Here is a 15,170-nt window from a genome sequence, read left to right on the forward strand (position 1 = left end):
TTAAAAAAAATATATATATTCCATCTAGTTTGTTTAATATAAGGAATGTGAAGTGATCTAAACTTTTACTTTTGATACTTAAGTATATTTAAAACCAAATCCTTTTAGACCTTTACTCAAGTAGTATTTTACTGGGTGAATTTAATTTTTACTTGAGTCACTTTCTATTAAGGCATCTTTACTTTTACTCAAGTATGACAATTGGGAACTTATTCCACCAGTGGACCCACTCAATAACTTCCCATTGAAGTGATTACAGTATTGGACACCTCAGACCCACTCAATAACTTCCTATTGAAGTGATTACAGTATTGGACACCTCAGACCCACTCAATAACTTCATATTGAAGTGATTACAGTATTGGAAACCTCAGACCCACTCAATAACTTCCTATTGAAGTGATTACAGTATTGGACACCTCAGACCCACTCCAATAACTTCAATAATATGAAGTGAAGTGATTCAATCTTCCTATTGAAGTGATTACAGTATTGGACACCTCAGACCCTATTGAAGTGATTACAATAACTTCAATAACTTCATATTGAAGTGATTACAGTATTGACACCTCAGACCCACCTTCCAGACCCACTCACCCATAATAACTTCCTATTGAAGTGATTACTTTATGGAGTGATTACAGTATTGGACATCAGGAAGTGGAATGGACACAGATTGAAGTGATTACATTGGACACCTCTGACCCACTCAATAACCTCCTATTGAAGTGGGGCAGATGGAATAACGAGAGGCAGGGGGCAGATAGAGAGGGAGAGAGACAGAAGAGAAGGGTTTGACGTGTGAAGCAGCGGGTTAGTCTCAGTCAGCCAGTCATCTCTTTTTAATCCTGCTTTGTGATGGTGGTGCCCCGTCAGCTCAGCCCCGCACTGCTCCACTTCCCCTGTCACTGCTATCATGCTTACACACAGACACACACACCTGCATTCTCAAGCCCTAAATAACCACACACACACAGCACCTTCCCTCTGACAAAAATACTTTTCAGTCCAGAGATCAAAGAGAAGAGGTATTTCTAAAGAGGCTTATGGGTTAGACCTTCAAAAATGAGCTCCCTCCAAAGTAACAAAGGTTTCCTATTTCTCTTCGAATGTCTTCGGTGTTCAATATTGTGCTTGACATGAAGCCCTGAAAGCACTTCTCCTGCCTGTGCTTCTCTCACTCCATTCCCTCCCTCAGAGTGCATTTCTAAACGACTACCGCCCCGTAGCACTCACTTCCGTCATCATGAAGTGCTTTGAGAGACTAGTCAAGGACCATATCACCTCCACCCTACCTGACACCCTAGACCCACTCCAATTTGCTTACCGCTCAAATAGGTCCACAGACGATGCAATCTCAACCACACTGCACACTGCCCTAACCCATCTGGACAAGAGGAATACCTATGTGAGAATGCTGTTCATCGACTACAGCTCGGCATTCAACACCATACTACCCTCCAAGCTCGTCATCAAGCTCGAGACCCTGGGTCTCGACCCCGAACTGTGCAACTGGGTACTGGACTTCCTGACGGGCCGCCCCCAGGTGGTGAGGGTAGGTAACAACATTTCCTCCCCGCTGATCCTCAACACTGGGGCCCCACAAGGGTGCGTTCTGAGCCCTCTCCTGTACTCCCTGTTCACCCACGACTGCGTGGCCACGCACGCCTCCAACTCAATCATCAAGTTTGCGGACGACACAACAGTGGTAGGCTTGATTACCAACAACGACGAGACGGCCTACAGGGAGGAGGTGAGGGCCCTCGGAGTGTGGTGTCAGGAAAATAACCTCACACTCAACGTCAACAAAACTAAGGAGATGATTGTGGACTTCAGGAAACAGCAGAGGGAACACCCCCTATCCACATCGATGGAACAGTAGTGGAGAGAGTAGCAAGTTTTAAGTTCCTCGGCATACACATCACAGACAAACTGAATTGGTCCACTCACACAGACAGCATCGTGAAGAAGGCGCAGCAGCGCCTCTACAACCTCAGGAGGCTGAAGAAATTCGGCTTGTCACCAAAAGCACTCACAAACTTCTACAGATGCACAATCGAGAGCATCCTGGCGGGCTGTATCACCGCCTGGTACGGCAACTGCTCCGCCCTCATCCGTAAGGCTCTCCAGAGGGTAGTGAGGTCTGCACAACGCATCACCGGGGGCAAACTACCTGCCCTCCAGGACACCTACACCACCCGATGTTACAGGAAGGCCATAAAGATCATCAAGGACATCAACCACCCGAGCCACTGCCTGTTCACCCCGCTATCATCCAGAAGGCGAGGTCAGTACAGGTGCATCAAAGCTGGGACCGAGAGACTGAAAAACAGCTTCTATCTCAAGGCCATCAGACTGTTAAACAGCCACCACTAACATTGAGTGGCTGCTGCCAACACACTGACACTGACTCAACTCCAGCCACTTTAATAATGGGAATTGATGGGAAATTATGTAAATATATCACTAGCCACTTTAAACAATGCATACGTATATACTGTACTCTATATCATCGACTGCATCCTTATGTAATACATGTATCAATAGCCACTTTAACTATGCCACTTTGTTTACATACTCATCTCATAAGTATGTACTGTACTCGATACCATCTACTGTATCTTGCCTATGCTGCTCTGTACCATCACTCATTCATATATCCTTATGTACATATTCTTTATCCCCTTACACTGTGTATAAGACAGTAGTTTAGGATAAATAAAGTAAATAAAATAAATAAAGTACAGGAGAGGGCTCAGAATGCACCCTTGTGGCGCCCCAGTGTTGAGGATCAGCGAGGTGGAGATGTTGTTGCCTACCCTCACCACCTGGGGGCGGCCCGTCAGGAAGTCCAGTACCTAGGGCGGGGTCGAGACCCAGGGTCTCGAGCTTAATGACGAGCTTGGAGGGTACTATGGTGTTAAATGCCGAGCTGTAGTCGATGAACAGCATTCTCACATAGGTATTCCTCTTGTCCAGATGGGTTAGGGCAGTGTGCAGTGTGGTTGAGATTGCATCGTCTGTGGACCTATTTGAGCGGTAAGCAAATTGGAGTGGGTCTAGGGTGTCAGGTCGGGTGGAGGTGATATGGTCCTTGACTAGTCTCTCAAAGCACTTCATGATGACGGAAGTGAGTGCTACGGGGCGGTAGTCGTTTAGCTCAGTTACCTTAGCTTTCTTGGGAACAGGAACAATGGTGACCCTCTTGAAGCATGTGGGAACAGCAGACTGGGATAGGGATTGATTGAATATGTCCGTAAACACACCAGCCAGCTGGTCTGCGCATGCTCTGAGGGCGCGGCTGGGGATGCCGTCTGGGCCTGCAGCCTTGAGGGCGCGGCTGGGGATGCCGTCTGGGCAGCCTTGCGAGGGTTAACACGTTTAAATGTTTTACTCACCTCGGCTGCAGTGAAGGAGAGTCCGCATGTTTTCGTTGCAGGCCGTGTCAGTGGCACTGTATTGTCCTCAAAGCGGGCAAAAAAGTTATTTAGTCTGCCTGGGAGCAAGACATCCTTGTCCGTGACGGGGCTGGTTTTCTTTTTGTAATCCGTGATTGACTGTAGACCCTGCCACATACCTCTTGTGTCTGAGCCGTTGAATTGAGATTCTACTTTGTCTCTATACTGACGCTTAGCTTGTTTGATTGCCTTGCGGAGGGAATAGCTGCACTGTTTGTATTCGGTCATGTTTCCGGTCACCTTGCCCTGATTAAAAGCAGTGGTTCGCGCTTTCAGTTTCACGCGAATGCTGCCATCAATCCACGGTTTCTGGTTTGGGAATGTTTTAATCGTTGCTATGGGAACAACATCTTCAACGCACGATCTAATGAACTCGCACACCGAATCAGCGTATTCGTCAATGTTGTTGTCTGATGCAATACGAAACATATCCCAGTCCACGTGATGGAAGCAGTCTTGGAGTGTGGAATCAGATTGGTCAGACCAGCGTTGGACAGACCTCAGCGTGGGAGCTTCTTGTTTTAGTTTCTGTCTGTAGGCAGGGATCAACAAAATGGAGTCGTGGTCAGCTTTTCTGAAAGGACGGCGGGGCAGGGCCTTATATGCGTCGCGGAAGTTAGAATAGCAATGGTCTAAGGTTTGGCCAGCCCTGGTTGCGCAATCGATATGCTGATACAATTTAGGGAGTCTTGTTTTCAGATTAGCCTTGTTAAAATCCCCAGCTACAATGAATGCAGCCTCAGGATGTATGGATTCCAGTTTGCAAAGAGTCAAATAAAGTTCGTTCAGAGCCATCGATGTGTCTGCTTGGGGGGGAATATATACGGCTGTGATTATAATTGAAGAGAATTATCTTGGTAGATAATGCAGTCGACATTTGATTGTGAGGAATTCTAAATCAGGTGAACAGAAGGATTTGAGTTCCTGTCTGTTTTTGTGATCACACCACATCTCGTTAGCCATAAGGCATACGCCCCCGTCCCTCTTCTTACCAGAAAGATGTTTGTTTCTGTCGGCGCGATGCGTGGAGAAACCAGCTGGCTGCACCGACTCCGATAGCGTCTCTCCAGTGAGCCATGTTTCCGTGAAGCAAAGAACGTTACAGTCCCTGTGTCCAAGAACACTAAGGTAACCTGCCTAAATGACTACCGACCCGTAGCACTCACATCTGTAGCCATGAAGTGCTTTGAAAGGCTGGTCATGGCTCATATCAACACCATTATCCCAGAAACCCTAGACCCACTCCAATTTGCATACCGCCACAACAGATCCACAGATTATGCAATCTCTATTGCACTCCACACTGCCCTTTCACACCTGGACAAAATGAACACCTATTTGAGAATGCTATTCATTGACTACAGCTCAGCGTTCAACACTATAGTGCCCTCAAAGCTCATCAATAAGCTAAGGACCCTGGGACTAAACACCTCCCTCTGCAACTGGATCCTGGACTTCCTGGCGGGCCGCCCCCAGGTGGTAAGGATAGGTAACAACACATCTGCCACACTGATCCTCAACACAGGGGCCCTCAGGGGTGCGTGCTCAGTCCCCTCCTGTACTCCCTGTTCACTCATGACTGCACGGGCAGGCACGACTCCAACACCATCATTAAGTTTGCCAATGATGCAACAGTGGTAGGCCTGATCACCGACAACGACGACACAGCCTATAGAGCCTATAGAGGTCAGAGACCTAGTCGTGAGGTGCCAGGACAACAATCTCTCCCTCAGCGTGATCAAGACAAAGGAGATGATTGTGGAATACAGGAAAAAGAGGACCGAGCACGCCCCCATTCTCATCGACGGGGCTGTAGTGGAGCAGGTTGAGAGCTTCAAGTTCCTTGGTGTCCATATTACCAACAAACTAACAAGGTCCAAGCACACCAAGACAGTCGTGAAGAGGGCACGACAATACCTATTCCCCATCAGGAGACTGAAAAGTTTTGGCTTGGGTTCTCAGATCCTCAAAAGGTTCTACAGTTGCACCATCGAGAGCATCCTGACTGGTTGCATTACTGCCTGGTACGGCAACTGCTCAGACTACTACCTCAATTCACTACAGAGGGTAATGCGAACGGCCCAGTACTGTACATCACTGTGACCAAGCTCTCTGCCTCTATATCAGGCGGTGTCAGAGGAAAGCCCTAAAAATTGTCATAGACTGTTCTCTCTGATACCGCATGGCAAGCGGAACCGGAACGCCAAGTCTAGATCCAAGAGGTTTCTAGTCAACTCTACCTACATGAACATATTACCGCAACTAACCGGTGTCCCCGCACATTGACTCTGTACCGGTACCCCCCTGTATATACTCTCGCTATTGATATTTTACTGCTGCTCTTTAATTACTTGTAACTTTTATTTCTCATTCTTATTCTTATTCATTTTTTTTAACTGCATTGTTGGTTAGGGGCTCGTAAGTAATTTCACTGTAAGGTCTACACCTGTTGTATCCGGCGCATGTGACTAATACAATTTGAATAGAATAGACAACACCTAGCCCACCACAGAATAGACAACACCTAGCCCACCACAGAATAGACAACACCTAGCCCACCACAGAATAGACAACACCTAGCCCACCACAGAATAGACAACACCTAGCCCACCACAGAATAGACAACACCTAGCCCACCACAGAATAGACAACACCTAGCCCACCACAGAATAGACAACACCTAGCCCACCACAGAATAGACAACACCTAGCCCACCACAGAATAGACAACACCTAGCCCACCACAGAATAGACAACACCCAGCCCACCACAGCCCATACAGAACCGACAACAGCCAGCCAATCTACTGTACAGGCTGCCTCTACAATGTACAGCTATAAAGGAAAGATAGTAGGAGATACAAACAGTAATGACAATGACAAGGCCCTTGGTCTGACCACTCTTAGCTTTCCTTGTCTCAACAACATCACTGAATATTTCACTTCTCCGAAAACAGGTTTACATGCAGTATTGTAGTCCATTAGAATTACCTTGCATTTGACATTAAGAAACCGGGTGGGTCTAGAGACTCTAAAATGTATTTCCTTCAAAAGCAAAGGTTTCTGGGCTAAACCTCTAATTGATAAAGCCAGATGACAGTGACACAGAGTGATAGAGTAGAGCGCTGCCCTGGAGCATTCTGTCTCCCTGTCTGACTGCTGCTTTCCTTTGCCTGAGAGGAAGATCCCAAGGAGGAATACAATACTCATACATACCCCATCATATACCTTCATCGCCATGGAGACGAGTTCACCTCTATCTTCGACTTGCATCTCCTGCAAAGTCTTTGTCTATTAAGTGAAGTTCATTTCAGCCTTTCTCTCAGCTTTACATGTCTGTGTGTATGAGAAGGACCGCTATGAGCTGAAACCACCTGCTGAGCAGAGCTCTGGATAACTGCATTGAGTGCATTACCTCCTGATTCAGTCTTTTTAACGGCACTGCTAACACATCTATGGGTTCATCTACTGAACCATTCATCCACAACAGAGGGGATTTTCCAAGCTATTCAGGGATACATCACGCTCTCAGTGTAGCTTTTATTCACCATTTAACCAATTAGATTTAATACGTTCATAAACCACTGTGGGAATAAAAATCCAGTCTTCACAAATCAATGTTATTTGGCAGCGCACATTCGCCCCATTAAACAAACCCCATATCTACAAATCTCCGAGCGGGGCCACGCGATGAGCAGGCAGTGGATGGAGGGAGGGCATTAGCAGGCTTCCAGAGATCTATTCGAGTTAATCTCCACTCTTTGTACACAAACTCTGACTGCTGATGACATTTTCTGAGGCGCTGGCTGAATAAACATTTCTATAACATGGATAGACTATGTCGGTTGCGTCTGGATTTGAGGTGAATTATTGAATATGTTGTGACAGAGGGACACTGATCCCTAGGGGGCGACATGGTAAGACATGGGACACGAGGACATATCAGGGGGTGGAAAAGACTCTTCCTCAATAATTAACACCTCACAGGAGGCGACAGGCAGAGAAATGGGTGTCTAAGAACAGGCCCGAAATAACTCTGTCAGATTGGGGGGTGGTGCTGAACACATAGACCTTGGCCTGAAGCCCCTCTTTAAATGTCACTGTTGTTCTCTTCGAAGAGCCCCCTCCCACTCCTTTGGTCTGTCAGGATAGACAATGTACTTCATTGTTCTCAATTACTACGGTGTAGAAGCCACTTCAAGGGCTTACGCACACGCACGGACACACATTCACAAACGCATACACACATATAAATGTACGTAAGCAGGCATGACAGAAATCCCCTGGCCATTTCACTGTGTCCATTCCAACAGGGGCCTGGGTTACATCATTAGGCTTTGGGTTGCTGAGATGATTGGTACTATGATAAAAACCAAGTATCAAGCCTCTGTCGGAGGTGGCCTGGGGATTACCAGAAGGCATCTGTCTCATGCATGTGGATCCTCCTCTCCGTGTGTGTTCCCTGAGCGACGCTGCAGTTGCTGCACTGAGTCAGTCCCAGAGCCTCTGCCTGCCCTCTGCCAGCTGAGAGGAGACCAAACCAGGCCAGGAGGATGTGAAAAGAGAGAGAGAGAGTGTATGTGTGTGTGTGTGTGTGTGTGTGTGTGTGTGTGTGTGTGTGTGTGTGTGTGTGTGTGTGTGTGTGTGTGTGTGTGTGTGTGTGTGTGTGTGTGTGTGTGTGTGTGTGTGTGTGCTTGCGTGTGCTTGCGTGTGTGTGTGCTAAAAAAAAATCTAAATCTAGTTTGGTTTAAATAAAGTATCAGTGAGAGTGGGAGACAGGTGACTCTCCAGAGTTTCTCTCCGAGCCTCCATCTTGTCAGAGAAACTCCCTTGACAACACTTCCAGTCCAGTTACTCTGTCTATCTCTGTGTGACATGCTCAGTCAACAGCAGACTTAAGCATAGCCCAGAGGAATTATGGGAAATGACCTAAGAGTCCATGCATAAATCCCAGGATGCCTTCTGCACAGAATTGAGGTAGAAGTTTCCCTTCAACACAGATCTAGGATTACACTAGCCCCATTCCTAAATTTAACCAATAGAGGATGAGACAAGATCTGACTCTGTATCAGTGGTTCGTGGGGAGGGGCAACATCTTCCAACTCCACTCAACAGTGCACATATCCCAGCAGCCTCTTTGTTAGGGCAGGGTCTTCCCGAATCCTCCCAGTGTGCTGGTGAGTGATAATAGGAGTGAACACATTCCTTCTATAAGAGACACTATGCTGGCCTGGCTGGGGCTTTCAGAAAACAAATACTTCTCCCTGTGATTATGCTGCTGTGCTGTCAGAATGGACCATCAACCCAGTATACACTCACGTGTAGGCTACATACCCATTGCACACATTCACTCCCTCACCTACACACTGAAGCCAGTGAGCTTAAAAGTTAACTCCGTACTCCAAGTTCACCCAGATTAGCTAATGTCAGTATCTGATCTAGTCCTGCTTCTTAGTCCTCACAGTTTCCTCTAACTGGAGCTGACAAGAGTGTGATCGACTGAACTCTACATGAACTGGGTTCCTTAGCCGGGAAGCAAGACAGGGAAAGAGAGTTGATAGAAGAAGAGAACTGCAATAGTCTGCAGAAAACAAAGACTCTGTTATCGCCTTAGAGTTCAGCAACTTCAGAAAGTGTGCCAGCCCTCGTTAATACAAAAACAAGATGGAAAACATCTCTCTCTAACATAATAGCATCAAGCCTATAAGCATATCCAATCTGATCTGTATTATATATATTACAATTTGTGACCATTGAACATGAAACAAATTATATTTTAAAGTAACCTGATGTGAACTATCCCTAATTGTTAGGAAGTGTTGAGATGTCAATGTAAAACTACCTAAGAAAAGCCATTCCATCTTCCAGCTTCTGTCTCAGTGATGCTAATAACTCGAGATTGATTCCCAGGGATACTTACGACTTGTCTCTCCGGTGGATGTGGCGTCTTTGGGGGCTGCTCTGTCGGCGGCGGGGGGAGAGAGACTTGCCTCTGCTCCGTTCTTTGATGGGAGACTGGGCACTTGACGACTTCAAGATCTGAGAGAAAACAAAAAAAAAGAACAGATAGGGAGTCTAAATGATAAGAGACGGTTTGAGCTGCAGTTTTTCTACTGCACTGATATTTAAGTGATTTTGTTTACAGCTGCAAGCTACAGAGGAGGCGCTGCAGACATGTTCATCATTCAGTGGGCCCATTTGCCGCAGGCCATGTGCTAGGGAAATGAAAGGTTCCACTTCAATAAAAAGAACAGTCGAAGACGTTAACTTTTAATGACACAGTTGGATCTCAGAGACAAAGAGTGTAAAAGAGTCGTCTGTGAGCCAATGTAGGGAGAAGAGACTAACAAATAGTAAGCCAGCCTCCCAAGATACCCCATTAACCCAATCAGCCCACTAGTCAACTCCCTCTGCAAACTCAATTACGCAGCACCCATCTGTCTCACAGGCACGCACACGAAGAGAGACACGCAGGACTTGTACTGGAATACTACTGACGTCTGCCACTCCATTAGCAGAATTCCATTAGCAGAGTTTCATGGTCACCTTGTCCTGGTAGAAACCTAATGAGAGCTCACTCCTGACCGACATTTGGAGGAGAGACAGGAGAGGGATCATGAATTCCTGGAAAGAACACACAGGAAGTAGCTCATATTCCGTGCTCCAGAAACCACATGCAGCTGAAAGCATAGGCAGGATGTTAGTCATAAGGTTGGTGATAGATGTAAGGATATACAGTATGTGATGTAGTGGAGGAGGGTTATAAGCACAGCCAATGATCTCCTATATGAAATGCAAGCTCTGTCTGAGTTGTGCATAGAAAACACTCTACAGAAATTTCCCAACTGGTTTTTGAGCAAGTGAAAAGGTGGTTGTGAGTTTTTCACCTTCCATAAATACAGTGAAATCTATTTATACACTGGCACATTTTTGGTATGCACTGTAAGAATGTAAAATTTCTACAGCATTCACATGACTCACATGAACTATGTACAGCGAACGAGGGTCAAACACAGAGGTCAAGGCTGTGTCTCCAGCACTGGGCAGCTGGGAAATGACCTACATTTACTGCTGCTGTTATAGTCAGCTGCAGACGCACCATCCTACGACCATCCCCCAGCACCACTAGCTACCACCACCATGCAACAGCTGATGCAAGGGAGTCTGGGATACACAGTCCAACCAGCTTCTCGCTCGCTCGCTCTCTATCCATTCCTCTTTCTCTCCCTAATCTCTGTCTCTCTCGTTCTCTCTTTCGCTCTCTGCTCCACTGAGGGTAACTCCGGCCTTAATTATCCCTGAAGATTCGTATTACACCTTTCGCCTTTCCGTGGCGGCCGCTCTGTTTTCAGACCTGAATTGGGGGGATTCTATGACATGACGCCGTCCCAGACGGATGTCAAGCCAAAGCAATGCTAACGAGTTGAACGTTCCCTCAGGGATGACCCAGGGACAGTAGACTAGAGAGTTAATGTACTGTGGTGAACTTTTTCACCCCAACAGAGTTCAACATTTACAGTTGAAGTCGGAAGTTTACATACACTTAGGTTGGAGTCATTAAAACTTGTTTTTCAACCACTCCACAAATTTCTTGTTAAGACCTCCGCAAGTCTGATTCATACTTGGGAGCTCCACAAGTCTGGTTCATCCTTGGGAGCAATTTCCAAACGCCTGAAGGTACCACTTTCATCTGTACAAACAATAGTACGCAAGTATAAACACCGTGGGACCATGCAGCCTTCATACCGCTCAGGAAGGAGACGTGTTCTGTCTCCTAGAGATCAACGTACTTTGGTGCGAAAAGTGCAAATCAATCCCAGAAGAACAGCAAAGGACCTTGTGAAGATGCTGGAGGAAACAGGTAAAAAAGTATCTATATCCACAGTAAAACAATTCCTATATCGACTTAACCTGAAAGCGCACTCAGCAAGGAAGAAACCACTGCTCCAAAACCGCCATAAAAAAACAGACTACGGTTCCATCTTCATGTTTGGAGGAAAAAGGGGGAAGCTTGCAGGCCGAAGAACACCATCCTCATCGTGAAGCATGGGGCTGGCAGTATCATGTTGTGGGGGTGCTTCGCTGCAGGAGGGACTGGTGCACTTCACAAAATAGATGGCATCATGAAGGAGGAAATTATGTGGATATATTGAAGCAACATCTCAAGACATCCGTCAGGAATTTAAAGGTTGGTCGCAAATGGGTCTTCCAAATGGACAATGACCCCAAGCATGCTTCCAAAGTTGGGGCAAAATGGCTTAAGGACAACAAAGTCAAGGTATTGGAGTGGCCATCATAAAGCCCTGACCTCAATCTTATAGAAAAGTTACGGGCAGTTACGAGCAAGGAGGCCTACAAACCTGACTCAGTTACACCAGCTCTGTCAGGAGGAATGGGAATGAAAGGCTACCTGAAACGTTTGACCCAATATAAACAATTTAAAGGCAATGCTACCAAATACTAATTGCGTGCATGTAAACTTCTGACCCACTGGGAATGTGATGAAAGAAATAAAAGCTGAAATAAATAATTCTCCACTAAAGTGGTGACCGTATCTGACCTAAGACAGGGAATCTTTACTAGGATTAAATGTCAGGAATTGTGAAAAACTGAGTTTAAATGTATTTGGCCAAGGTGTATGTAAACTTCCAACTTCAACTGTATATTGTACCCTAAACGTCATAGTATTTTTCAAAGTTACAGTATTGTAGATACTAAGCCCAGGAAATGTATGAACGGATGGCAGTGAAGCGTCAAGTAATCAAGTTTGACACGTGACTTCTCATGTCTGCCCATGTGAGAAAGTAGGACAACATGTCACCTTCATCCTCATGTCTCGGCCATGCTTCTCCAGCTCCTTCCTCATGTCCTCTCTCCCCAGACGGGCGGCGTTGAGCACCAGGTACTTCCACTCGATAGGCTGGAAGACGTGCGGGTCGTGGGGCACGTACAGGCCGATCTTCACCTTCTTCAGGGTGTGCTGGTAGCGGCGGTACGAGTCCTCGAACTCCAACACCAGGTCGCTGAGCGTGCGGAAGGTCAGGGCCTTGTCCATGAGGTCTTGGCGGCGACTCATGCCCAGTGTGCCATAGCGTCCGTTGCAGTAGACGCCCAGCACCACGTGGTGGAAGTGGTTACCTGAGAACTGGGTCTTGAAGCTGATGGGAAAACGCTCCACCGAGGTCAGCCCATTGGTCAGGTAGCTGACGCAGCTTGGGTCAAGGACGTTAACTGAGACCATTAGCAAAAAATACAGTTTAATGGAATTTAACACAGTCTACTAAATGGTTATTATTTAGACAGAGAGAGAGACAGAGAGAGCATGATGGAGAGAGAAAGAGAAAGAGGGAGCGAGGACAGAGCTTAAGCCCCATGGTCAATGGTGTTAGCATCATTAGCATCATCAACAATAACTTAAAAGTTTTCAGAGATTTAATACTTTCTAATGATCTCCTAAATCGTGATTACTTGATGTTTACTGCTGTTGACAAGCAGCATCAGAGAGAGTGAAGGGCATATGGAGGCCAGTTTTAAGCCTCTCTCAGAAATTCATTATATTTCCATAAACTCATTAGTTAACTGGCAATTGCTTTGAATGCAAACACACCCACACTATCTCTAAATCAATCAGCTAATGGAGGGAGTCAATGAGAGGGCATTTTCATTATAACAGACCCAGTACAGACTATAGAATATCTCTGCAGAAACAATACATCTTTCACAAGACATTCGCATTCTTAACATGAATTCATTCCAAATCAGCGCATCATAGGACAGGATACCATTACAAAAAGACTAAGGCCCATTTCCAATAAAAGTAAGGACTTTTATTAAGCAACCAGACTCATAAATCAAGCCCAAAGACTGCTTTCCCTGAAAGTCCCAGGAATACATTGCTGTGGTGTCCTAACGTGGACTCTCACACAGCACACCAGGCTAGCCTCATTCTCCCTGGGACATATACTCTATGTGGTAGTGGCTCCCCAGAACCTTTATGTAACATACCTGTGGACCCATTACAGCATGTCTGGATGACACACGATGAGGCAGACTGGACTAATCTGTCCTGCCCAGGTACAGAAGGGGGCGGAAGGGGACTTGGTGGATGGTGGAACTGGGTTATCTAGGACCAGTAGAGGCACCATATGGTGACACACACAGGAACAGGAAACTCCACTGTGCGTGTCAGTGACCTAAGGACCAGTAACGAGCGACTGGCGAATTCAACCCGACTGACTGGGTCAATTACAGATACTGGAGTGTGAACCCTTTACACAAGACTTTGAGACCTTCTAGCCTGAGCAGCACTCTGATGTTAATACCACTGTTGTCCATACATCTAACATGCATCTATGATCTAATCCGTATCACCATCCTTTTTATTGATGCTTCATGTTTTCAGTAAGCAGGCCATTTAAGCTGCGCCCTCACTCTGCAGTGTTGTGCAGTAACATCACAAGCTGCTACTGTGGGTGAGAGAACACAATGAATCTGAGAGATGGAGCACATTTCAGGACACACTGACTGGTTTGTGGTTTGGCTCGGTCTCTCCTCAGCTACCAGCAACCATCTGTTTCAAGCTCTCACACACCGAGCCCTCTCAATGGCTTGAGCGCCTGTCCGTCATCTCAACACCCCACCAGCCACAGCACAGTACAGTCCTCTCATTAGATAATCATAGAGGCCAGCCGACAGAGCCTCACCACCAGTTTGATGGCTGCTTTGGGGATTCTCTTTTTCCTGCCGCAATGACAATGAACACAACATCCATAATTTAAAAAAGGCATCTCTGTAGCGTTCGTGTACGTTTATGAGTCGTGTTTCACAAGCAAGATTCTTGGATAGAGATATTCACAGAGAATGCCTCAAGTAAATCAAGTGAACATAGCTCTTGAGGTTCGAGAGAAGGGTGACAGGTATTATTTAATATCCCCACAGGACAGTAAGCACCATGAGTAGAGGTTATGGTTGACATGAACATGTTGATGAGTCACACATTGTGTTTTCACATGAGAAATAACCCGCACTGGGAGAATACAGCCAGGCAGCAGAAATAATCTCCCTCAGAAAGAACACTTTGTTCTGACACCTTGTTTCTTCACAGAGTAGCAAGCGCAGCGCGACGTCTGTTGCAGAATGTTGGTGTGATTATTCATTGAGGTGGCAGTTAGAGAAGAAAAAAAGAAGCCAGAGGCTACGTATGAGGAGTTTTCAACCCCGCGCCACCCCCCCGCGCCACCCCCCTGGAAACATCTTTCTCAAAACTATTCACCGCCTGTGTATCTTGCTTGTTGATATGCTGTGTACATATATCTTGCCTAAATACTGTAGCTGCATGTAGGCTAACTCCCCTCCGGAAAAAGAACATGAACTTGCTCGACTATGTAGTGCTTATGTTTGCGTTGATTACTGTTACAACAGAAAAATAACTCAAATTGTTAGAACAAGCGGCAGAGGAGTCACGGCATGAGTGAGCACTGAGCAGGAGCTGAAAGGACCCGGAGTGCAGAAATCTCTGCAGGTCCCAGAAAATCTGGAACCGCAGCCACTCAGAAGAAGAAAGAAAGAATCTCAGTCCTCCCTGTGGCAGCTGGGTCCACACACACACACTGCTTCTCTATAATTAATGGGCTATTAACTACAAAAAGATCACATTACCCATGATGCAAGGCATGTGATCCACCCCAATAGTAGCATACTTCCAGTCCTCTTAT

The 15,170-nt window shown here is 46.3% G+C and overlaps 1 protein-coding gene across 3 annotated transcripts in view; it reads right to left on the reverse strand.

The window, feature by feature from the left end:
* The window catches only part of vash2 (vasohibin 2), a 33,290-nt gene that overhangs the window by 3,865 nt on the left and 14,255 nt on the right, over positions 1–15,170 (reverse strand). For all 3 annotated transcript variants that reach the window (XM_064925235.1, XM_064925234.1, XM_064925233.1), the window contains 2 exons: positions 12,278–12,659; positions 9,377–9,495 (listed from right to left, as the gene is read on the reverse strand). In XM_064925235.1, coding sequence (XP_064781307.1) covers positions 9,377–9,495; positions 12,278–12,659 — 501 coding nt within the window. The remainder of the gene's footprint in view (positions 1–9,376; positions 9,496–12,277; positions 12,660–15,170) is intronic.

Source organism: Oncorhynchus masou, chromosome 19 (assembly GCF_036934945.1).
Source record: "Oncorhynchus masou masou isolate Uvic2021 chromosome 19, UVic_Omas_1.1, whole genome shotgun sequence".
In the NCBI taxonomy this organism is placed as follows: Eukaryota; Metazoa; Chordata; class Actinopteri; order Salmoniformes; family Salmonidae; genus Oncorhynchus; species Oncorhynchus masou.